Raw genomic sequence first — 26,114 nt, forward strand, 5'->3', positions numbered from 1 at the left:
GTGGATCCCTTTCTCTCTCTCTTTTTTTTTTTTTTTTTTTGGACCCCTTCCTCTTTTAAGTTTTTTAGATGAGCAGAACTCAAGCATTTTCTTTTTCTGCACTTCATTTTTGTAATTAGAAAATAATCTATCAAATATACTATTGTGGTTTCTCATGTAAAAGGACAACATTCTAGTACATTTCAAAAGTTCAGTGGATTCTGCTGATGTTCCGATAACTTCATAAAATGTCAAGGCAATCCTCACATTCAACGTTGGTGGTGAGGAGACCTTGGCTCATACAGTATTTCACATATTAAAGTATTTCCCATATTCCACATATTAAAGCGTATCACATTCTCATCCTTGACTTTTCTTTTCTTAAACTCCCATTTTTTCCTAGTGGACCTACCTCTTAATACATCCATCTTTCAAGATTTTAAGAGCTGCCATTTTCCTTCCAGAAAGATCCTGACTCCTTGCTTTATTGCCTCAGTATTTTGACTTCCCTTAAACTCTGTGATAAAAGAGTTACCTGATTTCAGATTACATATATTGCTTTAGGAGTTGGAGTAGCCATCATTTAACGACAGAATTTTAAGGTAAAAAGTCATGACTGAGATAATTACCCAGTGGCACATCTTTTAAATTCAGGTTTATGTTTGGCTTTGGAGTTTTCCCGATTCTAATTTAAAGACCTTCATTTAGCCGTTACATTTTTATATGCTATACTCTAGATAAGGCAGCAAGATTAGAATGATGGTGACTCTGTTTTGGACTATGTTACAATGTGAAAGTTCAATACTAATTTCTCTTTTACCTCTTAGATCATTTGCATTAATCTGATAAAATACTAGATTTCTTTTAAGATGGCAGCATCACTTTGTTGATTCATGTTGTTTGTATGCCCAGATTCCTCCATGCTTATATGAAGTCAGTTGCTTCCATCCATGTAATTTATTATTTTTATTACTTGGTTTCAGTTGTTCACTTTTATTTAATGATCATTTTAAAAAATTAAGATTCACTTTGATGTTTATGCATGTCATTTAGTTTACTCCTAAAAGTAGTTATACTGGTTTTCAGTACTGTTGACCGAATGTAAAGAGCCAATGTCTGTCTTCCTACTGATAATACGGCATCAGAATCTCTGAGATTTAGGTGATGGTCCTTGGAAAAATTCCTTTTGATAAAATGTGGATTTATTATATGAAATTCTTTGTTGTGTTACAATGTATGCTATGATATCCCTTTTAGTTTTTTTTCAAGTTAAAATGTCTTAAGTTATGTGTTAGACCTAGAAATGCATGTGTATTTTAGACTTAGAAGGCAGTACCTCCTCCCTCCCTTTCTTTTGGTTTAAACTGAAAAGTCTGTGTAATTCAAGTCTAGCACTGGAATCCTATACTCTCGCTCCCTTTATGTCATTGTTTACTTTAAAATTTTAGCTGTTTTGGATAAAAGATACAGTTGTATGATGAAAGAAACTATAACATAAAGAAGGTCAGTAGAAGAAATTAATGAATAAGGGTGAGAGTAAGAATGCTAGTCGAGTTTTTCAAGTTTGCTTATTCTCTGATAAATTACTTAATTTTTACTGCACAGGTCAAATTTTAAACACTGTATTTAAAGATATCTTTTAAAAAGTGCCTAATTGCAAAAGTTTTTCTATCTTTGTAGTAAAACTCATTTTATATCCTACTGACAAACCAGTCAAGCATAATAATTCTTAATATTTGTGTTAAATGTTGAGAAGTTTCATGGAGTCAGTTTTCAGTTGAATCTTCATTTTTTTAGTTGTTAAAATATATATAACATAAAATTTACCATTTTAGCTATTCTTAAGTATGTACTGTTCAGTGACATTAACTACATTCATGTTGTACAGCTTTCGCCAGCTATTCATCTCCAGAACTTTCTCATCATGCCAAATAGAATCTGTACCCTTAAAACACTCATTCCATCCCTCCATCTTCCTAGTCCCTGGTTACTGCCACTTTCCTACTTTCTGTCCTCTGAATGTGACTGCTTTAGTTACTCAAAACGTTTGTCCTTTTGTGTCTGACGTCCTTCACTTAGCGGAATGTTTTCAAGGCTAATCCATGTTATATGTATCAGAATTTCATTTTTTCCGAAGTCTGGTTAATATCCCAGTGTGTGTGTATATATATATACCACGTTTTTTAAAATCCATCAGTCAGTGGACATTTAGATTGTGTCCACATGTGACTTGTGAACGGTGCTGCTGTGTACACTGGTACACAAATATCTGTTCCAGCCCCTGTTGTCAGTTCTTTGGGGTACATATTCACAGGTAGAATTGCTAAATCATGATCATCTTATATTTAATTTTTTGAGGAGTTGCCATGTTATCTGTGCAGCAGCTGCACCATTTTACAGTCCCGTCAGCAAATGCATAAGCATTCAGTTTCTCCACAACCTCACCAACAATTGTTATTTTTGTTTTGTTTTTTTTTGTTTTGGAGAATGGCCATCCTAATGGGCGAAGTGGTATCTCACTGCAGTTTTGATCATTTCCCTTTGATGCATTTCTCTGACACTAAACATCTTTTCATGTGCTTATTCACCAGATACATACTTTCTTTGTGGAAGCGTTTATTCATGTTTTTGTCTACTTTAAAATTGAGGGGGTTTTAGGGGGGTTTTTTTAGGTGTTCATGAGTCATAGGAGTTCTTATGTATTCTGGATATTAATCCTTTGTCAGATAATATGAATTGTAAATAATTCCTTGCCAGATAAAGGAGTTCTGTGGGTTGTCTTTTAACATTATTGATAGTGTTTTCTTTGGTGCACAAAAGCATGTAATTTAATGAAGTCAGTGTATGTTTTCTTTTGTTGTGCCTTTAGTGTTCATGTTTTTTAAGGAGAGAAACATTTTTTGACGAGGGTATTCCTGAAAAGACACAAAGCAGAGAATGATTTTGTACAGTGGTTAGAGTCTGTAAAGAGTAGGCTGTCTTGACTGGGTAGGAAATGTGATTTCACTGCACGGACAGCAGGATGGTGAGGTCAGGGTGGGTTAGGCCAGGAGTTTATGGAGCCTTGACTCCTGTGCTGAGGTAGTTTAGTTTGATTTGAGGTCATCTGGTGCTTTTTGGGAACACAGTTACTAAGGGAACAATAACTAAACTTTGCTCCGGAGGAGAATTCGTGCTGCTGAGTAAGATATAATACTAGAGAGTGTGGAAATGTAAGGAATAAATAAAGAACTTCATATCCAGTAATTAGCCTGAAGAAAGGTGTGGTCATGGTAAAGAATTGTATTACTGCCTTCTGAGAATTTAAAGGAAATATCTAGATGTAATTTACTCTCATATTTGCTATGTGTAGTTAATATTTTTTCTTCTGCTTATTTTCCACATGATCTCCTTGGGGACAGTTGAGACCTCTGTTTTCATTCTTGTATCTGTGACCTTTTGGAGAGAGTTTCTTCAGTGGCACAAAAAGAGAATCAGAAATGAAAGACATTCAAGAACAAATGGATTGGATTCTGAGGGCTAATTCCAGGTCTTACACTCTCCCAGTTTTGTTTTGTTTTGTTTTGTTTTTTAAGATTTATTTATTATTTTACAGAGAGTGCAGTGGTTGGGGGTGCAGAGGGAAAGGGCGAGTCTTAAGCAGACTCTGCACTGGGCTTAATCTCATAATCCTGTGATCACCACCTGAACCAAAACCAAGAGTCAGACGCTTAACTTACTGGGCCACCCAGGTGCCCCTGTACTCCGGTTTTTATTAGCAGTTACAGAGTTCTGAAGTAGATGGTCTGTTTCAGCATATTTCTCTGGAATCTGATTTAGACACTTTGATATAATGCCTGACCAAGGTTAATATCCATGTATTTTGAATCACTAATACTTGTTTATAGTTGAAAACTCTTAATGCAGGTGCACCTGGGTGATTCAGACAGTTAATCGTCTGCCTTTGGCTCAGGTCATGATCTCAAGAGTCCTGGGATCGAACCCTACATCTGGCTCCCTGCTCAGCGGGGAGTCCGCTTCTCCCTCTCCCTCTGCTTCTCCTCTGGCTCGTTCTCTCTCTGTCTTACTCTCTCTCAAATAAGTAAAGTCTTAAAAAAAAAAAAAGGAAAACTATTAACGCAGAGTGTGTTTACAGCAATCGTTGCATCAGTGTCATTTCTGCTTCCCATTGGTCCTGATGATGTAGTGACTGGAAGAAAGTTAGAGGATTTTTTTTTTTTTTTTTGACAGACAGAGATCACAAGTAGGCAGAGGGGCAGGCAGAGAGACGGGCGGGGTGGGGGGGGGGAAGCAGGCTCCCCACTGAGCAGAGAGCCCGATGCGGAGCTTGATCCCAGGACCCTGAGATCATGACCTGAGCCAAAGGCAGAGGCTTAACCCACTGAGCCACCCAGGTGCCCCGAGGATTTTTTTAAATAGGTTTTAAGGGGTTAGAAAAATAGTTCTTTCAGATCATAATGAAGGGGTTAAATTACTTACCAAACAACTCAGATTGTTGATTATTTCAGAATATACATAAGAAATTATTCACTGGCTGTGACAGCTTTGAACAACTTACTTTGGAAATTTCTGTAGGTTTTTAAAAGTTGAGATTTTACCCTTTTTTTTTTTTTTTTTTTGCTTTTATTTGCCCAAGAGAGAAGGAGAGCACAAGCAGGGCAAGTGGCAGGCAGAGGGAGAAACAGGCTCCCCACTGAGCAGGGAGCCTGATGTGGGACTCAGCCCCAGGACCCTGGGATCATGACCTGAGCTGAGGGCAGACATTTAACCAACTGAGCTACCCAAGCACTCTAAAAGTTGAGGTTTTAAAAGTTAAGATTTGATTATGCTTCATCTGTGTGGCTTTTGCTAGAGGTAGGATTTGATTCATCTGTTTATGCCCAAATACATTAGGGGTTTTCTTCCTTTTTGTTTTCCCCAGATAATTCCTAATATACTTTACTTCTTAATTTTTAGGCCATAAAAGTTTTTGAACGTAAGTAAATGCAGTCTTTTGGTAATCTAAGTTACAAGTGGATGGTTTTCTTTTCCACTAACTTTAAGATACAATACCTTAGCATTGTAGCTTGAATGTAGAATATTACAACTTTTTAATTTGTGTTTTATTTCTTTATTTAAAAGATTTTATTCATTTATTTTACAGAGAGAGAGATATCGAGAGAGGAAACACAGCAGGGGGAGTGGGAGAGGGAGAAGCAGGTCTTCCTTGGTGCAAGGAGCCCGATACGGGGCTTGATCCCAGGACCCTGGGACCATGACCTGAGCTGAAGGCAGGTGCTTAACCAACTGAGCCACCCAGGCGCCCCTTAATTTGTGTTTTAAAAGTACTTTCAGAAGACATAAAATATTTCAGTGTATGCAAAAGGAAATAATTCAAAGGTCTGTTTACTTTCTAAATAGTATTTGCAAATGTGGTATCAAACAGTGTTTATAATAAACCATATAATGAGAACGCAGAACCTAATCATCTGTACACTTTATAGTCTAGTATTATATGCTGGGCCACATTATATTCCAGTATAAGCTGATGCTTTAAGGATGTTTATAATGAATTTGGGAGACATAGACTGTATTAAAGGCTCTGCATCAAAGTGTATAGAAAATGTATTCATTGGAAAATGAATCTTTAGGGGGAATACTGGCGTTAACATTTTTAGAGTGTTCTCAAGCATTAGAACGGGAAGTGAATGTATCTTCTAGATAATTGGTCTGATGCTTTCAGGTAAGAAAATGTTCTCTACCACCTTTTATTGTTGAGCCGTTGTGCTTTAGGCTGTAGACATGAGAAATTTAAAAGGCTTTCAGTTCAGTGGTGTTACAAAGGGAATGCTGCGTGGGAGACAAGGAGGCATGGCTTTTTTCCATAAAGTGGTAAGACTATTACATATGTACTTGCGCATTCATTCTGCCAGGGATTTGCAGAGCAATTGCTGTTTGTGCAAAGCACAGTTAGGGGGATGGCTGAGGCCCTTTGACTCTGTTGTGGAAATGGTAGTCAAGTCACAGAGTTGAGCCATGGACCCAAACTGAGATGTAGAAAGTCAAGTAGTAAATAGCAGAAGTATAGGGGCAATAAAATGTTGGACGTTAGTTGGGAGTTAAGTTAGAGGTTGCTTACTAGGTGCTAATTAGCAAATAAGAAGCATGATACTGACTTGAGTGATCTGGCCGGGAAGTGTTTTCTTCATTTATAAAAGGACAGCAGTTTGGGGAGCAGTGAAGTTTATAAACTCATCACAAGGCAGGCTAGCTAATATTTTAGATTTGTTAACTTGGTTTTCTGCCACTGAGGAGTTGCATATTCCTTAATATCCAATGTAAATGTGTCTGATTTTCTTATAACAGTTTAATATAAGCAACCTTATTAATAATGGTTTATATTAGGATAGCCAGTATTGACACATAATTTAATATTAATGAACATTTTCATTCTACTGTTTTTAACTTGCTATTAAGTTTAGCATTTTTTACTATAAAACCTTTTTTTTTTTAACCTTAAGTAAATATTAGGATATATATTCCCTCAGCAGTACAGGTAGGGTTTTCTTCTGAAACCCTTGTTAATTTTGTTGAGTTTTGTAAATTTATAATGACAATGGCTTATAACAAAGCATCAGAAAACAAGTTTTTTAAAAAAGATTTTATTTATTTATTTGAGAGAGTATGAGACGGGGGAGGATCAAAGGGAGAAGCACACCCCCTACTGAGCAGGGAGCCCAACGCAGGACCCGATCCCGGGACTCCAGGATCATGATCCGAGTCGAAGGCAGCCGCTCAACCAACTGAGCCACACAGGTGCCCCCAGAAAACAGGTATTTCAAGATTTTTTGGTAATTTTTCTTTGGAGACTTTTAAACACTAACGTGGCCCAGTTATTGTCAATTCCTTCCTATTCTATTAAAAAAAAAAAACTTTTCACCATGCTTAAAGAAAATTGTTTTTAAAAAAAACAACTAGAGTGTGCTGGGTGGCTCAGTTGATTAAGCGACTGCCTCCGGCTCAGGTCATGATCCTAGAGTCCCATCAGGCTCCCAGCTCAGTGGGGAGTCTGCTTCTCCCTCTGACCCTCCCCCATCTCGTGTGCGCTCTCTCTTTCTCTCTTATTCTCTCTCTCTCAAATAAATAAATAAAATCTTAAAAAAAAAAAAAAACTAGGAAAGTAGGTATTAAATTACAAATGTTTTTAGGAAAACTGTGTTTTTCATTGGCTTCCAGTGTTAGCTATCATGTGTTGAAGTTGCCGAATTCTAAGAGTACTCTGCACTTTAGGTGCTGTTTAGCTACTGTGGCTAAAGCCTTATTTTAAAAAGTTAAATCATTAGAATTTTTAAAAAATAAGTGATCTGTGGGGACGCCTGGGTGGCTCAGTTGGTTAAGCGGCTGCCTTCGGCTCAGGTCATGATTCCAGCGTCCTGGGATCGAGTCCCACATCCGGCTCCCTGCTTGGTGGGGAGCCTGCTTCTCCCTCTGTTTCTGCCTGCCACTCTGTCTGCCTGTGTGTGCTCGCTCTCTCTCTCTCTCTCTAACTAATAAATAAATAAAATCTTTAAAAAAAATAAGTTATCTATGAAACATGGAACACGTCAATAGCTAGACTAGGATAGCACTCAAAAAAGCCTTCTTTCTCCATTCGCTGATCTCCAGCTCCTCCCAGCGGTCACTGTTGTTTCCACCCGTGCCTCCTGTTGGAGGTGACCTGTATCCACGCGTGTGTGTCTTACGGACTTACTGTGGCTCATGTTCACCTGAGCCTTCTGGACGCATGGTTGTGCACTTCTCACTGCACAGTGTATTTTAGAAATCATCACATATCGGTCCAAAAATCCTGTAGCATTTCATCGTACAGCTGCTCCATTACTCCTGGGGAACATTCTTGTTTTTACCAACCCTTTGCTGTGGTAAACAATACTGTCGCGTATTCTTGCACAAATACTGCTTGTGTTTTACTCTAAGAAATTGTGTTATAGTCTAGAGCATGAGGTAAGTTGACACAATATCTTTTGTGTATTTTAGGTATTCCAAAATTATACGAGATTATGTTTTATTTAAACGTGGGTGTACTTTTGACATTTAACAAATTTAAATAGTAATTTATGCTTTTGGAAGCACCTTTAATAGGGAAATAGACATTTCTCCTCTCCCTTAATTGAATTTCTGTGTATTAGGTTTACTTCAAATGTAGGTGACCCAGCTGCAATGGTTTTAACATTTTACTTTTGGGGGCCAAGTGAGAAAGATCTTCCAATAACTAAAACTTGTCTGACTTCTTCAAATTCTGTAGTCAGAAAATGTTACTTAAAACATAGTAGGGCAGGGCTTTCTAAATGTACATTGGTGGCTTTTTGGTTCTCGATTTCCTTTGATTGCCACCATTTCCTCAGGGGTTTGAGTCTGCTCTTGCCTGCTTCTGTTAAAACAGCAACGACAAGCTCAGGTCGTTGTAAAACACTTAGTGATCTAAGCTACTTTACCAGGACACCAAACAGTAATAGGAAAAGCATTACAAAGCAATTTGATTCTGTGAGGGTTTTTCTTTTTTTTTTCCAGTTTTAAGAATGTAGGTCAACTTAGTGATTTTTTGAACCTGTTCAAAAACACTTCTAAGCTACAATGTTTGTGCATCTTCTCTTAATTCAGTGTGCTAATGTGGTCTTTCTGAAGTTAAGAAAATGTACTTTGATTTCAGAACTTTCTTTTTAGATCAAGTATTGCTCTTGTGCCTTTAAACTTTGACCTAGTTCTTAAATGATTTTCTTGGGCCACAAATAATTGGGGGTGGGGGCATGCATCCTAGATGTTCAAAAGTGCTAATGATATTTCATGTTAATCGGAAGAAACCTTGACCTTCATGGCTTGTGGTCTCCCTTTCTCCCCCTTTTTCCCGGAGACACACACTGAATTCTAGGCTGATTTCTCGGGAAGGCCCCGAAGTCCATGGTGGTCACCATTGTCCATGGCTCTTCCTGCTTGCTCTTGCCTCCATCCTTTTCCCAGTTAGTGGAGGGCAAGTCCATTCTTTCAGTGAATCAGGCCCAAACCTTGACCGTATCTATTACTCTCCTTTTCTTCTCACACCCGCATCCAACCCAACCACAAACCTGTTGGCCCAACCTTCAAAGTGCATAATCTGTCCAGAATATGACCATTCCGTGCATCCTCCCCAGCTGGCCCCCGATTCCTACTTCAGGGTTGCGTGGGTTGTTGCTAGAGCCTTCTGATGGGTTTTCTTGATTCCTATCTTGCTAGTCTACAGTTTCTTTTTAAGACAGCAGCCTTAAAAAGGTAAGTCAGATCCTACCACTTCTGCTCAAAATTCTTGGGGCTTTCCATCTCAGAGTAAAAGCTGTAATCTTCTCAGTGGCGTCCAGAGCCCAAGATCCGGTCCCTTGTTGCTTTTGGACCTCATTGATTTCCTCTCCTCATAAATTGAAGTCTACTGGCTGCCTTCTTAATCTTTAAACTACCTCAGGGCTCTTATTACCTCAGCTTGATATGCCTTCCCCCCCACCCCACTGATACTTATTTAATTTACTTCCAGGTGATCTCCAGGATTTTGCTTAAATGTCCCCTCACTGTGGCCTTCCCTTACCACTTTATTTAAAATTGCACCTTTCCCAGTATTTCCTACACACATCTTTCCATTATCTTTCTCTATAGCACTTACCATCTAGTGTACTATATGTTTATGTTTGTATGTGGATCTTGCTCAACTTATATGGGGTTACATCTGATAAGCCTATTGTAAGTTGAAAATACCCTAAGTGGAAAATGCATTTAATACACCTAACTTGCCCAACATCCTAGCTTCCCTGGGCTGACCTCAGACAGGCTCAGAACTCTTACAGGAGCCCGCAGTCGGGCAGAATCGTGTAACACAAAGCCTATGTGATAGTCCAGTGTTGACTCATGTAATTGGCTGAATGCTACACGAGGCAGAGACAGAATAGTTGGGTACAGAACGGTCGTCAGTGTATGGGTTGGTGACCTTCGGGATGGTGTGGCTGACCGGGAGGTCTGGTGCCGTGTATCGCTAGCCTACAGAACTCACATTTTGAAGTCTGGTTTCTGCTCAATGTGTAGCATTTGCACATCACTAAACTGTCTGCAGCATTCATTGCCAGCCTTCTCCCCCAGAACACGAGCTCTCTGAAGGCAGGCACGTGGTGCAGCACTCCGGCCTCCGGGCCCAGAGCCGTGACTGGCACAGGCCGGTGCTCTGTGTTGCTGCTGAGTGACCAGGGCGCAGTGTGGGAGCTCCGGAGGAAAGGCCCTCATCCTACCCAAGGGCTCTGGGCAAGAGATGATCCCTGAGCCAAGTCGTTAAGAATCGGGTTATTCCTAATCAGGGGAACAAAGACGGGAAGACTCTCCGGACAGAAGGAACTCCCTACCCAACTCCCTACCCAAATACACAAAGGCACAATAAGAGTGATTGTGGTGGAATTGTCCGTTTATAGTCGAGAAGCACGAAGCTGGAGATTCGGAAAGTGGTGTCGGGCAACCTAGAAAAAATCATGAGGGGAAGCAGTCACGTGTGTGCCCCAACGTTTCTTTTTGGACAGCCGCAGTTTGGAATGCGGATGGACTGTCCGATGAAATCTGCCAAGGGTAGAGTGTAAGGAGAGGGACCGCGTTTCGTACAGAACCTTGATGAGAGTAAGGCATTCGAGCACTGCCGAAGCAGGAGGAGAGGCGGGATGGCCCCCAGGAGAGCGCCGCACAGCCCCTCCACGACAGGGATGCGGGTGGCCTGTGTGGCTGCTGGCGTCCTAGGAAAAAACATCTGTTGCAGGGTTTCAAGTGGACGCTGGTTTTGGCAACAGGAAAGTAATTGAAAAGAGCGCTTGCCCTGCAATTAGAATTGTTTTCTTCTTTCACTTACCGGTACAGTGTCTTCTGGAACTTATTCCTACAAACTTCTGCATATGCAGGAAAATGCTCTTTCTGGCAGTGTCCTCTGTCACCTCCAGACATCTGACGCTGACACCGATGAGGACCCCACCCCACACCCCTGCTCAAGTCCATGAGATGATGTCTGGCAAATGAACGTCTGTCTCCATGTCTACCTTCTGGGGATGCTCCGTGTGGCACTTGAATGATGGAACCTACATTAAACGTTTGTTAAATACTTGAAGAAGCTTGCGGATTCACAGATACTTTCAAAAATTCATAGTCTAGAGAAGGAAACAGAAGAGTTAAACAGTGTGACAAAGAGACAAGACAAGACAAACAGAATGCGTACAAACATCTGGGCAGCAGCCAGCCTGCTGGGGACATCTGCAAGCCTGTGGAGGCTGTGGAGATCGTCATCAGTTACCTCAGGAACAAGCACCATTCCCCAACCCCCTCCCGCTTCCTTTTAAGGCTGAAGGAACGTCTCCGTGGATGTCGGGTGGTGGTCTCAATGCTCTCTGCACAGGGGTTTTTTCTGCACAGGAAAGTCCCTCCTTCCAAATCACTTCTAATGCTAGAGCTAGAGGCATTAGCGGTGGGCAGAGGCTGAAGTCTGGGACTAAAGCCAGCTCTAGAACCCAGTAGAACCCACTGCTGAGTAGTGGTAGGACTGCCCTGGGGTGTGGGTTAGAAAAGTCCACTTTGAACTTGGGCTAATTCTAGAGACCTCAGGATTTTGTGTATGTTCTGGAGCTCCAGTTCCTTGGCAGCTCTAAGGAACTTTTGGTGGGAGGAGTCCTTGCATTTATTCCCCCAGGTATTTTAGTACCTAGTACCCACGAGGCACGGTGTGCATACTGGTCACTGAGAATATAAGAGTCAGTAAGACCAGATCCTTATCCTAACAGACTTACTTCCTATAGAAATACAGGAAACAGGCTGAGTAATTAAAAGTTTGTGAATTAGACTGAATTGTGAAATTGCCAGTATCCAACCATCTTTGATCTATAAAAGCAGCAAATTTGTATCAACACCATGAAAAAAAACCAAGCAACTGAGTTGGGGAAAATATGAGGATAACTGGGGTTAGGAAAGTCAGAAAGAGCCTCGGTAGAAGGGGGCGTATAAGTTGCCCCCTGAAAGAAGAGAAGGCCAGCTTCTCCCTTCCTTTTATTTACATCGGGGTGGCGAATGCCAACGTGGGAGGGATCAGAGCAGTGCCCTGGGCCTCGTGGGGTTGCGTCACCAGAAATCTGCTCCAAGGAGCCCTGCCGCGTCTCAGATGCAGGAGGCCCACTGTTGCTGTACCTTCTGGTTTTTCAAGGTAAGCCAGAAAACAGCTTTTTAAAAAAGAACATTCAAAGAATAATGCTTGACATATTTAAGTTGAAATATAATTTTTATGTGAAATTTCCTAAATGTTACAGTCAGCTATATAAAAATTTTCAGAAAAAAAATTTTTTAAAGATTTTATTTTATTTGAGAGAGCAAGAGCAAGGACTAGTTGGGAGCAGAGGGAGAAGCAGACTCCTTGCTGAGCAGGGAGCCCAATGTGGGGCTCGATCCCAGGACCCTGGGATCATGACCTGAGCAAAGGCAGACACTTAACCCACTGAGCCACCCAAGTGCCCCTAGAAAATGTTTTGTAAACCAAACAGTGTATCTCTTTGCCAAAAGTGGCCCACTGGACACCAATTTCCAATCTTTGTTTTAAAGCATTCCAGATAGAACAGCCTGTGTGAAGACAAGAGGCAAGAAAGGGCTGGACTTGTTGGAGGGCAGTCTATGTCCAGAGCTCAGTGAGCCCAGAGGAGAGTGTTGTGTGAGATGAAGCTGGAGAGGAGCCAGGGCACAAGTGCAAGGACAGAAGTGTAAATTCAGGGTGCACACAACTCACCAGCACGTACCCTGGGGCCACACAGGGTCGCATCTGCCTGGAGGAAAGGAGACTTTCCCTCATGCACACAAAGATGACCTAAATGTCCCAGGTGTCCTTGAAGGTAGGTGCGTGACTCCATCGCACAGTTGAGTCAGCTGCCTAAATGCAACCGTAGTGCTATGGTCTGCATGTGTGTTTGGTTTTCTTTGGAGGTCCTGATCCTTGTAACTACAAAACACCGAGAGAGGGAGGTTTATGTGGCACTGCTCCTTGGTGGATATTCTTGTCTGCATGGCTCAAAGAGGATGTATCCGTTAACTTAAAAGCCAAAGAAGAGTGCTTTAAATATGAAGTTGAGGGGTGCCTGGGTGGCTCAGTGGGTTAAGCCTCTGCCTTCGGCTCAGTCATAATTTCAGAGTCCTGGGATCGATCCCCACATCGGGCTCTGCTCAGCGGGGAGCCTGCTTCCCCTCCTCCTCTCTCTGCCTGCCTCTCTGCTTGCTTGTGATCTCTGTATGTCAAATAAATTTAAAAAAAATCTTAAAAAAAATATGAAGTTGAATACAGAGTAACAGTGACCTAAAGATCAAACCCCACAAAGTTGAAGACCAGATTTATTTATTCATCTGTTCCGTATGGGCTACTAACACCAACCTGCCTAGAGTTTGGTGCTCCCATTTTCAAGATAAGGTGATATCACTTAAAGTTGAACCACATGTTTTACTCTTGCGGGGTAGAAAGCATCCTTTTCTTTGTACTGAGTGTTAAAGCCTTGGAAATCAAAAGAAGGATCTGTCTGTACTCAAGAGACCTCAGACATTCAATGACAAGTGAATCAGAGAAGCGAAGATGAACATGGATAGAATAGGCTGCAGCCACGCGGTGGGCATTGAATAAAAGTTTCAGGATCCCAGTGAGCAGGTCCTGAGTGATGAGAGCTGAACTCAGCCTGGAAGAAATTCAAGAGGTTGAGGATCAGAGGGAAGAAGGCTCTTGCCGGGAGAGTTGTCCGAGGAAGAGGGGAAGGCTGCTGCGGTGGAAAGCCCGAGAAATGCAAACCGTGAGCAGCATTCAAGACAGGCTTACAGGCGAAGTTCACCACCTGAGTGAAGGTCTGCCGGAGGGGGTTGCTAAATTAGCTTTCAGAACGGGGCGTGAGAGAGTGTTTCATTAAAATTTACCAGTCGCTTCTTTGTCACTTATTAGAATGTTTGAAGAGAGGAAGTAGCATCATTAGTAACAATTTCCAGATGCTCAATGTGGGTTATTTGATGTACTTCGTAGATAAAAGTGGATCTGATTTAAATATCCTTATGATTCTTTGAGCTGCTAGATTTTTGCCTGCAGAATTAAAAATGAAAATTGTATTTTTAAAAGAAATCACTGTGATCGCCTATATTTTGTTTTCAGATTGGTAGATTCTAGTTATCAAATAAAAGTAGAAGTTGGCAAACTCTGCCTGTACAGGTCCAGATACTAAACAGTCTTGAATTTGTACACCAAATAGTTCTGTTATTTTCTTATTTATTTATTTATTTATTTATTTATTTATTTATTTATTTTTTTAGATTTTATTCATTTGTCGGGGGGGGGGAGAGAGAGAGAGAAAGAACACAAGGAGGGAGAGGGGCAGGCAGAGGGGAAGGGAGAAGCAGACTCCCCACTGAGCAAGGAGCCCCATGAGGGACTTGATCCCAGGGCCCTGAGATCATGACCTGAGCCGAAGGCAGACACTTAGCCATATGAGCCACCCAGCCAAATAGTTTCTATCAGTGACACATCTCTGCTATTGTGAAAAGATGCTATATATAGGCATGTGTAAATGAATAAGCAAGGCTGCTTTTGTAAAAAAAAAAAAAAAAAAAAAAAACAAAACTTTATGTATGGTGTGCCTGGGTGGTTTAGTCTGTTGAGCTTAAAACTGTTGATTTCCTTGAGGTCATGACTGCAGGGTCCTGAGATTGAGCTCCTACAGTGCTCCGTGCTCAGCGTGGAGTCTGCCTGTCCCTCTCCCTCCCCCTGCGTGTATGCACTCTCTCTCCCTCTCTCCCTCAAATAAATAAAAATCTTTTTAAGAAAGAACTTTATGTATGGACACTGTAATCTGAATTTCATTTAATTTTTATGTATTGTGAAATATTCTTTTGGATTTAAAAAATGTGTGTTAAAATCATGGTTTCTTCCAAAATGGGGGTGGGGTGAGGGCTGATTTTGGTCCATGAGCCATGGTTTGATGACCCCTGAAATGAAAGGATTTGAAAATCAGTCATGGTTTCCAAAGGCCCGTGGTATGGTTTTCCTGGCTGTCTAGAATTTTGTTTGATCACAGAGGGGTCTTACTTTGCTAGAATGAAAAGGGTTTTATTGTTTTTGTTTTTTACACATTTGAAAAACTTTCAGCAGTGGCTCTCGCTAGCGTACATCTCACCTGGAGAGTTTGTTTAAAATGCTGATTGCAAGCTCCCCCCCACCCAAGTTTATGAGTCAGTGAGTCCACATGGGGCCCAAGAACTTGCATTTTTAGCAGATGAGGCTGATGCTGCTGTGCTGGGACCATTCGTGAGAAGCACTGACTTAGGGGCTGAGAATGTCCAACACTGGGAATAACGTGGTTGCTTTTACTCAGTGTCCTTAGAGTAACTATTGACTTTTCTACCTAGATGGTTTCTGTGAGACCTTCAAAACTCTAATGGTTTAACAAAGATGATTGATGAGGTGCCTGGGTGGCTCAGTCAGTTAAGCATCTGCCTTCAGCTAAACTCATGATCCCAGGGTCCTGGGATCAAGTCCCGCATCAGGCTCCCTCCTTAGCGGGGAGCCTGCTTCTCCCTCTCCCTCTGCTGCTCCCCCTGCTTGTGCTCTCTCTCTCTCTCTCTGTCAAATAAATAAATAAAATCTTTAATATATATATAATTGGTACCAAATCTATAACTTCCCTATCTGTTGTAGTATTTTTCCTTCATTAATCTCTTTTTCGAACACTTAAAAACTAGAGAATGTTTTATCCCAGTGTTAGGGAAAGAAATATGCCTAGGAGAAATACACACACACACACACACACATACGTATATATGTGTGTGTGCGTGTGTATATTCTCATATATATTATTAAAGTATTAACACATGTTTCTATTATAATATTATACAGTTGACCATGGGGGCTCAGGGTGCCCACCCACTGCTCAGCTGAAAATCCATGTGTAAATTCTGCCTCCCCCAAACTTAACTACTAAGAGTCTACTGTTGAGTGGAAGCCTTACCAAAAACCATCATTTAACACATATTTTATATGTTATGTATATTATATACTGTGTTCTTACAGTAAAATCAGATAGAAAGAAGAAACGTCATAAGGAAGGAAAATATATTTACAATACTAGACTATAAAAAAAACTCCTCTTGTAAGTAGACCTGCACAGTTCAAACCCCTATTATTCAAGGGTCTGTGTATATATAAAATAGATACTCATGTGTCGGGTTTTGTTTTGTTTTTTTAGGTGGGGGAGGGACAGAAGGAGAAGGAGAGAGGGAATCTTAAACAGACTCTGCACTCAGTGCAGAGCCTGATGCAGGGCTTGATCTCACCACCCTGAGATCGTGACCTGAGCCGAAATCAAGAGTCAAATGCTTAACTGATTGAGCCACCTAGGCACCCCTCATATATCAGTTTTAAAAATAGTACATTGCCAGTAACTTTGATGTTTGTAGCCCTTCTCTATCACATCAGCCTTGCCAGTTTTATACTGTTTGTATCCACAAGCGATATGATGTCCGGTTTATGTGATGCCTAGGTTTGCATGAATACGAGCTTCAAGTAGTTTCACCACACAGACAAACATCCGTTTGGATGACTATAGCCATGGCTCATTGGCACTGTGTGATTGTGTTTACTTTATGAATGTACTGCCATTTATCCATTCCCCTGATGAGGAACATCTGTCTTGTTTCTAGTATTTTTTTATTTTCAAACAGTACAGCCATATTTTTGTACATATATCTAGTGAATGTGAGCCTGAAACCTAGGCAGGGGAATTATTCAGTTACAGGGTACACCCATTTTCATCTTGACTCTGTAGCCATCAAATTATTTTTTAAAGTAAAGATACATTCACATCTTTACTACATGTGATAGTACTAGAATTTTTTAAAATTATTTTTATTAACATACAATGTATTATTTGCCCCAGGGATTCAGGTCTGTGAATTGTCAAGCTTACACACTTCACAGCACTCACCATAGCACATATGCTCCCCAACGTCCATAACCCAACCACCCTCTCCACACCAACCCCCCAGGAACCCTCAGTTTGTTTTATGAGATTAAAAGTCTCTTAAATGGTTTGTCTCTCTCCAGATCCCATCTTGTTTCATTTTTTCCCTCCCTACCCCCCAAACGCCCCACTCTGCCGCTCAAATTCCTCATATCAGGGAGATCTTATGATAATTGTCTTTCTCTGATTGACCTACTTCACTAAGCATAATACCTTCTAGTTCCACCCACGTGGTTGCAAATGGCAAGATTTCATTTCTTTTGATGGCTGCATAGTATTCCATTGTATATATACACCACATCTTCTTTATCCATTCATCTGTTGATGGACATCTAGGTTCTTTCCATAGTTTGGCTATTGTGGACATTGCTGCTATAAACATTCAGGTGCATGTGCCCCTTCTAATCGCTACATTTGTATCTTTAGGGTAAATACCCAGTAGTGTGATAGCTGGGTCATAGGGTGGCTCTATTTTCAAATTTTTGAGGAACCTCCATACTGTTTTCCAGAGTGGCTGCACCAGCTTGCATCCCCACCAACAGTGTAGGAGGTTCCCCTTTCTCCACATCTTCACCAACTGATCTGTCGTTTCCTGACTTGTTAAGTTTAGACTCTGACCAGTGTGAGGTGGTATCTGTCTATGGTTTTGATTTGTATTTCCCTGATGCCGAGTGATGTGGAGCACTTTTTCATGTGTCTGTTGGCCGTCTGGATGTCTTTGCAGAAATGTGTGTTCATGTCCTCTGCCCATTTCTTGATTGGATTATTTGTTCTTTGGGGGTTGAGTTGGTTAAGTTCTTTCTGGATTTTGGATACTAGCCCTTTATCTGATATGTCATTTCTGAATATCTTCTCCCATTCTGTCTGTTGTCTTTTGGTTTTGTTGACTGTTTCCTTTGCTGTGCAAAAACTTTTGATCTTAATGAAGTCCCAATAGTTCATTTTTGCCCTTGCTTCCCTTGCCTTTGGCGATGTGTCTAGGAAGAAGTTGGTGCGGCTGAGGTCAAAGAAGTTGCTGCCTATGTTCTCCTCAAGGATTTTGATGGATTCCTGTCTCACACTGAGGTCTTTCATCCATTTGGAGTCCATTTTTGTGTGTGGTATAAGTAAATGGTCCAGTTTCATTCTTCTGCATGTGGCTGTCCAATTTTCCCAGCACCATTTGTTGAAGAGACTGTCTTTTTTCCATTGGACATTCTTTCCTGCTTTGTTGAAGATGAGTTGACCATAGAGTTGAGGGCCATTTCTGGGCTCTCTATTCTGTTCCATTGATCTATGTGTCTGTTTTTGTGCCAGTACCATACTGTCTTGATGATGACAGTTTTGTAATAGAGCTTGAAGTGTGGAATTGTGATGCCACCAACTTTGGCTTTCTTTTTTAACATTCCTCTGGCTATTCGGGGTCTTTTCTGGTTCTGTATAAATTTTAGGATTACTTGTTGCATTTCTTTGAAAAAAATTGGATGGTATTTTGATAGGGATTGCATTAAATGTGTAGATTGCTTTAGGTAGCATAGACATTTCCACAATATTTGTTCTTCCAATCCATGAGCATGGAACGCTTTTCCACTTCTTTGTGTCTTCTCAATTTCTTTCATGAATACTTCATAGTTTTTAAATTTATGCCAATTTTGGGTTGAAAAATGATGGGTTTAAAATGGTATCATAATGTGTTTATAATTTGTGTGTTCTTGATTACTAATATAATTGAGAGGGTTTTTTTTCTCATATTTATGGGCCTTTCATGTCTCCTCTTCCTTGAAATGACCTTTTTTTTAAATGCTTGTTCTCTATTACCTTCTTGGTCTTGGTCTAATTGCTTCAAAGAATTTCTTTATATTTTTGGTTATTAATCTTTTGACAAATGTTTTACAGTTATCTCCTTCCAAGTTGTAACTCATCTTTTCACTTTTTTATGATTTTTTAATCAATAAATTTAAAATTTTAGGGTAGCTTAAGTTACAAATCTTTTTTCTTATGATTTTCTGGCAGGTTTTTTTTGTGTGTGTATGTATCCTGTTTAAGAAATTCTTCCTTTCCTTGAGGTCATGAAGGTATTCTGCATTTTTTTCTAAAAGTTTTGAGTTTTAAAATTTTCTCTAAATGTTTGGTTATTTTTACACTTGGGTCTTTAGTCCAGCTAGAAATAACTTTTTGTATGGTGTGAAGTATGGATTCATTTTTTTTCTAGCTAGATGACAAGTTGTCTTAATGCTTGGACAGTCCATCCCTCTCCCACTGACGCATCCCCACTTCTTCCCTACATCAAGGATACACACATACAGTCTGTGTTCTGTTCCAGGGGTCGATACCATTCTATCTTAATTATAGCCTTAGCTTTATAACAAGTCATAATATCCTGTAAAGCTTTCTTTTTTTCTCTACCTTGTTTGAATAATAAACTCCTGACTAGTATTGGGCCTTTGTTCTACTACATACATTTTACTGTATTTTAAGTCATCTCTACACACCACATGGGGCTGGAACTCACAACCCTGAGATCCAGAATCACATGCTCTACCAAGCCAGCCAGACACCCCTTGTACCACATTAATTTTAGAAATCATTTAAATTGGGAGCACCTGGGTGGTGAGGTTGGTTAAGTGTCCAACTCTTGGTTTCTGCTCAGGTCCTGATCCCAGGTCGTGAGTTAGAGCCCTGCCTTAGTCTCAGTGCTAAGCACAGAGTCTGCTTAAGACCCTCCCTCTTCTTCTGCCACTCCCCACTGAGCACTCTCTCTCTCCCTAAAATAAATAAATTTTAAATTTAAAAAATTTTTAAATTATATGGGGGAAAAAACCTTTTGTTTGGAAATGTTTAATAATTGATATTAATTAGATTAATTCAGGGAGAAGTAACATCTGTATTAAATATCCTTAGGAACATGTTCTAGTTCTCCATTTATTGATATCTTCCTTAATGCCTTTCAGCAAAGCGTACATTATTGCCCTAAGATCCTACATATCTTTTGGATTTATTACTAAGCACCTCCATTTTTACCATCTTCTAAAAGTTACATTTTAAAACTATCTGTGGGTGGTGTACAGAAATAAAATGGATTTTTGTTTGCTCTCCCTATATTCAGGAACTTTGCTTAGTTCTTATTGTTTCTAATAATTTGTGAAGTTTTGGGGGCTTTCTACAGAAATGGCCACCTGCCAATAATGTCAGTTCTCAATCTGTCTTCTCAATCCCTATAATGTGGATTTCTTAGTCTTGTCTTACTGAGCTGACTTGACTGAAATTTTCAGTACAATGTTGTACATAAGTGGCATCTCATTTCTGATTTAAGAGGAATGCTAACATTTCTAACATTTGCTTCTACGTGTTTGCTCTAGAGTTTTAGCTCATGCTTTTTATCGGGTTAATGAAACTTCCTTTTATATATATACATATGCCTATTTTGCTAGAGTGTCTTTTTTAAAATCCCGCCCCTCCATAGGTATTGACCCCCCCCACCCTTCCCCTTCAAGGGTTGAGGTCGTCTACCAAGTTCTTTTTAAGCTCATGGTGCCACCTGGTGGCATTCTTTGAAATTTCTGGCTTTGATTATCTTCCTGTATCTTTCAGGGAAATACTTGGATATAGTTTCTTCTGTTAACACCCGTCATTTAATTGTTTTCTTCCTTGTCCTTTATATTTCTCCCATTTGCTCCCCCATCATCCTTTCCACTTGTTCTTCCATACTTCCTCAATATACTCCTGCAAATCATTTTTTCCTTCCTTAGTTTTCTTCTTTTATGAGTGTAAATCTACCTCTCTTACGGTTACTCGTGGTAAAAGTGATGCTGGTGACTAAGGGGGAAAAAATGCAGCACATACTTTTTAATGAAATCTGATCCAATAATGTTTTAGCTCTGCTAACCCTCGAAGTCCTTGAAAATACTTAAGGTCCCCTTTAAAAACATTCTCAAATTTCAAGTACTACTTAATCATTTAAATGATTTTGCCCAGTTTAACATCAAGTATTACAGAAAAATTTAAAAAATTTTTAAAACCATTAGTAAGTTTCATTGTTTCTCTGTTCCTTTACTGCCAGCTTTGACAAATTTGGGTTTTTTTTTTTTAAGATTTTATTTTATTTGACAGACAGAGATCACAAGTAGGCAGAGAGGCAGGCAGAGAGAGAGAGCGGAGGAAGCAGGCTCCCTGCTGAGCAGAGAGCCCGATGCGGGGCTCGATCCCAGGACCCTGGGATCACGACCTGAGCCAAAGGCAGAGGCTTTAACCCACTGAGCCACCCAGGCGCCCAACAAATTTGGGGTTTCTACTGTATTTTACTGCAAAGCCTCAGTTTTTCATGGGTTGAACTGCCCGGAAACTGCACTACGGTTGATCTCCCCGGGAAACAGGCCCCCACAGATGCCCTGTGGGCACATAACTGATCAGTAAGGCAGAGACAGCCACTACCTGCATTTCCAGCTGCTTAAACCACAGCCTAGAAACTACTGTCCTCGGCATTCTCCCCAGTCAGGGACCTCACGCGTGGATAAGCTTGGCTGGGTTCTTTGTAGAGTTCATTGTGATCTCATTTTTGGTGTCTCCGAGGGCTACCCCTGAGCATGGCAGGTGAGAGACACCTGAGACAGTGGGGCTGACACTGACCTCTTTAACCACTGGAGGGCCCTGTGGCTAGGGCGGAGGTGGTTTTTACCGTTCATTGGTCTTAACCCATCCCAGGCTTTGAGCAGGCCGGTGTAGCCTGTTGAGAATTTGCTTAATCAAAGACAGGAACAGGGCCCCTGGAGGGCTCACTACTTAAGCGACTGACTCTTGATTTCGGCTCAGGTCGTGATCTCAGCGTCATGAGATTGAGTCCAGCCCGGGCTCTGTGCTTAGCATGGAATCCACTAGGGACTTACCCTCTCCCCCTCCTCCCTGCTCTCTTTCTCTCAAATAAATAAATCTTTAAAAAAAAAAAAAAAAGCAACTATTGATTTCAAAGGAAGTACCACCAAGTGTTTTGGGCCTATAAATAGTTGGTGCCCAAAGGACATTTTGAGAGTACCTAGATGAATCGGGAGAGAGCCTTCAGTGTTATTCTAATACTTAACAAAACTTGGGTGTGTATGACTTTGAGATCCATCAGTATTCGTGTGAAACCGACTCGTTTGCGTGGGGTTGCAACAACTATTAGACATCTAGCATCCATCTGAAAGGGAGACGTCAAGTTATTCTCATTTCCACATTGTCATAGTGCAGATTCATGACTGGATTAGGAAAAAAAAAAAAAAAAGTTAAAATCTGAGAAGATCGCTTTGGCCTGTTGGCTGTCCCACTGGCCCTCCCGGATCCAGGGTGATGAGGGTGCTCCTGTCATTCTGTGCTGTCTGACTTCCTTCTGTGTTCTTTTGCTGAGTGCTTCCTAACCCCTTGATGTCTCTTTTGAAAGGTGGGGACCCAAACTGTATGCATTGTTCCAGATGCGTTCTTGCCAAAGCAGTATAAAGCAAATGTAACAGTTAGGAAGAAGGCTCCCTCCCTCGCTAGGTAAGTACAACTGGCCGCCGGGGCCAGCCCACCTTTCCTTACACCTGCCATGCCTCTCCCCTGCCAGGATGCTGCCAGGACCCAATAAAACCGAAACCTGTGCATCCACAGCCCAAAGCCTTTAATCTCCTGGAGTGAATTCCCAAAGGAGCCCCCCCATAGCAGCCCCTACCATTATAGGTCCTAGTTCCAGCCCTCCCGCTTTCTCGGTTGTTTAACTCTCTTGGGCTTTTGGCCAATCAGGAACATCTTCCTCCCGTGTAATAATTTTGACGTCAGATGAAATGAGATTTTACCTGTAAACTATGTGAACCGATGGGATGTGCTACTGTAGACTGTTCTCTTTGGTGACATGGAGTATTACAGTGCAAGTCCCCACATATGACACCACGTGGTGCTGGAAGACTTTGTCTTATCTTAAAAAAATTCAGATATATTTAAAAATGAAGGGATATATATATATATATATACACATACACACACACACATACATACATATGTATATATATATGTGTGTATGTGTATGTGTGTGTACATATTTTATATATATACACACACACACACATATATATATATATATATATATATATATATATTAATTAGAGGAAATCTAGAATTGGTTCATTAGCCAGGTTGGTGTTCTGCATTGATCTCAGTTTGGAAATACTTTAACATCATGGACCAACAATCATGGATCAACATGATTACCCTGAAGCAGGTTACTTTGAAATTTTTAATTTCTTTGGCAGAGACTGTTCTGACCCATCCCATTTCTAAGTAAAACCACAGCGATGATGTTTACCTTGTAGATCTTGAATGATATATTTGAGTTCTCCCAAATTGCTGATTAATCTGCTCCAAGTTCTATAAACCTACTTCTAGCTGGGTGAGAATGTGTTTGAGGTAATACTTTAAGATGTGAAAAAATGTCTGTAATAACGATACTATCTTTTAGACTTTTTTTTTAAAATGTGACTTTAAAAAATGATTGTATATGTTCAGCTCTGGGTGGGAATTTTTAGAAGTGATTTGCTTCTTTGGCCTTGAATTTTATTTTATTTTTATTTTTTAAAGATTTTATCTATCTATTTGACAGAGAGACAGTGAGAGAGGGAACACAAGCAGAGGGAGAGGGAGAGGCAGGCTCCTCACTGAGCAGGGAGCCTGATGCAGGGCTCAGTCCCAGGACCCCAGGATCTTGATCTGAGCCGAAGGCAGAGGCTCAACAACTGAGCCACCCAGGCGCCCCTGGCCTCGAATGTTAGCTTGCTTTGCAATGAGTTTAAGGTTCTGCGGGCATCTCTGACATTCCGTGACATCACCAATACATTGCCACTGCGTCAAAGGCCATGTGAAGGACGTGTGACATGTCTGTCATCGTTGTGAAAGCAGTATAGACGTTATAAAATGGGAGAGTCCCGTTCATCCTACTGCTGGGATCCGAGCTAAAATCCATACTTCAAACATGTTCTTAACATTCCGTTCATAGCCACAAACAGCACTCTTCCCAGTTACTTGGCTTTAAGCCGTTGCTTCCAACACAGGAATTTATGTCATTGTTTTCCATTTTGTTAGCTGATGGGTGAAAACCCCCCAATTAAAATTTACCTGGTGTTTTGCAGTGCTTTCTCTTGGGTTGTCACCTGTTAATGTTTTTGCTTTTTAGAGTGAATCCTTTGAGTGAGTTTAACTGTGTGCTCTTGTCATCAGAAGTAGGAAAAGAAAGTTTCTGCATGACTCACCAGAAAAGTCAAGATCAAATGACAGAGATTTTTGAATCATCCAGAGATGAATTTATTAAAGGATCAAAGGAGCTGGCAAGCGCCACATCCCTCAGCTAGAAATGTCACCACCAAGCTGGCGGCCTTGGAAGAACTCTGGGGCCCCTCTCTGGCTGATTACAATGCTGTTGACCCAACAGGGAGGGCAGGGACTTGCGAGTGGTTTCCGGCCCTTCTCCCGCCGTCCTTAGGGCTTCTCCAGCAGAAGTCAGCCTGTGGGATTATGGTGATGAGGAGTTAGAGGCACATCTATAGCCATGGACGAGTGAGAGCCGACGGGGTTCTTCAGGGATAGAGGCCCTACGGCCTCGGGTTCCAGGGATCACATTGCCCACCATTCCCAAAGGCCTCTGGTCGTCTGGTGTGTTCCGTGACTCCCAGATTTCTTGCTCTCATCCTTCAGGCCTTGTCCTTTCCCTGATGTGCCAGGCGATTTGAGCCTCAGAGGCTGTGGTAGACCTGATCTGAAGACCCTCCCTCCCCGGCTGGATCCTGAGCGGGAAGGGGCCTGAGGAGGGAAGGCAGAGCTGCTAGAGATGAGGGGAGCTCGTGGCTTGGGCGCGCCTGCCCCACGGGCCGCTCGGCTGGCTCTCTTGTGATTCCCGGTGCAGCGGTTTATGGAACCGTGACAGGAAAGGGGGTGGGTTTCTACCACCGTCTCAGATCCACCTCACAGTCCTGGGTCTGAGCATCGCTAGATCCCCTGTTCGATCCCCTCTGGGATCCGGACGGTAGCGGGGCTGAGTGGAGGCTCCGCAGAAGCCCCTGTGTTTTGGTGCAGCCTGTATTTCCCCACACCCCCGAGCGCTCAGTCCCCGCTGCCCGATTCAGCAGCGCGCTCCGCGATGGCCAAGTGTTAGCCACGACACGCGGGGGGACGTCTGGGGCCGTGCCCTTTTCAGCCCTAGTGTGGTCCTATTAAAGTGTTGTCTTCTTTCCTGCCTAACCTTCCTGTTGGCTGTCTGTCTGCACACAGGTCCCTGGCGTCTGACACACAGCGAGCCGTAGGATAAGGACACACCGAGGCCGGCCTGCTGTCCCGAATCCACAGCCTCAGCAGGAACCAGCTGGACAAGCCTTCCTGCCACCCGGGCTCTGGCCGGTGGCTCTCTTCATGTCTCAGTTTACCGTTGGTTTTCCCTTTTTGGCTATTCTGTCTCTGTCCAAACCCTTCTTGATTGCCTTTCCTAGGGACAGACCTCAGAACGGGGGGCCAGGACTTGGGGCTTTTGGCCCTGCTCTCTGCAGCCCCAAGCCCGCAGCCCCTGCCCCCCGTCTTCAAGGCACCACCCCTTAAAGAGATGCCTGAAGGCATTAGCTTCTGAGAACCCACTTTCTTTCTGCATGACTAGCTTGTAAGGAGGGATGTAGGGAGAGAATTTCCAAGAATTTTCCACTTTTTCAAAAAATGTATGTGACTTATTTTTGGCTTTGAACTGAGAGCCAACTTTGTGGCATACAGCTCTGTGTACTTGTGCTCATCTGTGGGATCCAGAAAACTCCATGCAGCAACCCCTTTCCTGTCTGGGCTGTTTGTATAATTGTATATACATGTAGCAATAAATACGTTCTAACACCAGCCTGGGGCATTCCTTTCCACTTGGCTCCGCTTCCCCACAGAAGGCCCCGGATCTGGTTCTCAGCCTCGCTGATCTCAGCAAGCGTCAGGTGTGGAGCCGCCCCGTGTTTGGAGAAAGAGGCTTGAGGGTCCTGGTGGCAGAGCTGGGATGGGAAGCTGTGTTATTAATTCACTAAGGGGCACCATTCCTGGTGCTCTGGGGTACCTCGAAGGTCCAAGGCCTGAGGCTGAGAGGATCAGGTG

The 26,114-nt window shown here is 41.8% G+C and overlaps 1 protein-coding gene across 1 annotated transcript in view; it reads left to right on the plus strand.

Annotated features, from left to right (window-relative positions):
* RDX (radixin) overlaps window positions 1-25,872 on the plus strand; it is a 90,450-nt gene extending 64,578 nt beyond the window's left edge. Inside the window, exons 14-15 of the mRNA XM_080815176.1 lie at window positions 22,414-22,511; window positions 25,269-25,872. Coding sequence (XP_080671302.1) covers window positions 22,414-22,480 — 67 coding nt within the window. The 3' untranslated portion in view covers window positions 22,481-22,511; window positions 25,269-25,872. The remainder of the gene's footprint in view (window positions 1-22,413; window positions 22,512-25,268) is intronic.
* Window positions 25,873-26,114: the final 242 nt, after the last annotated feature.

The sequence above is a fragment of the Martes martes genome (assembly GCF_963455335.1).
Source record: "Martes martes genome assembly, chromosome: 10".
Classification (NCBI taxonomy): Eukaryota; Metazoa; Chordata; class Mammalia; order Carnivora; family Mustelidae; genus Martes; species Martes martes.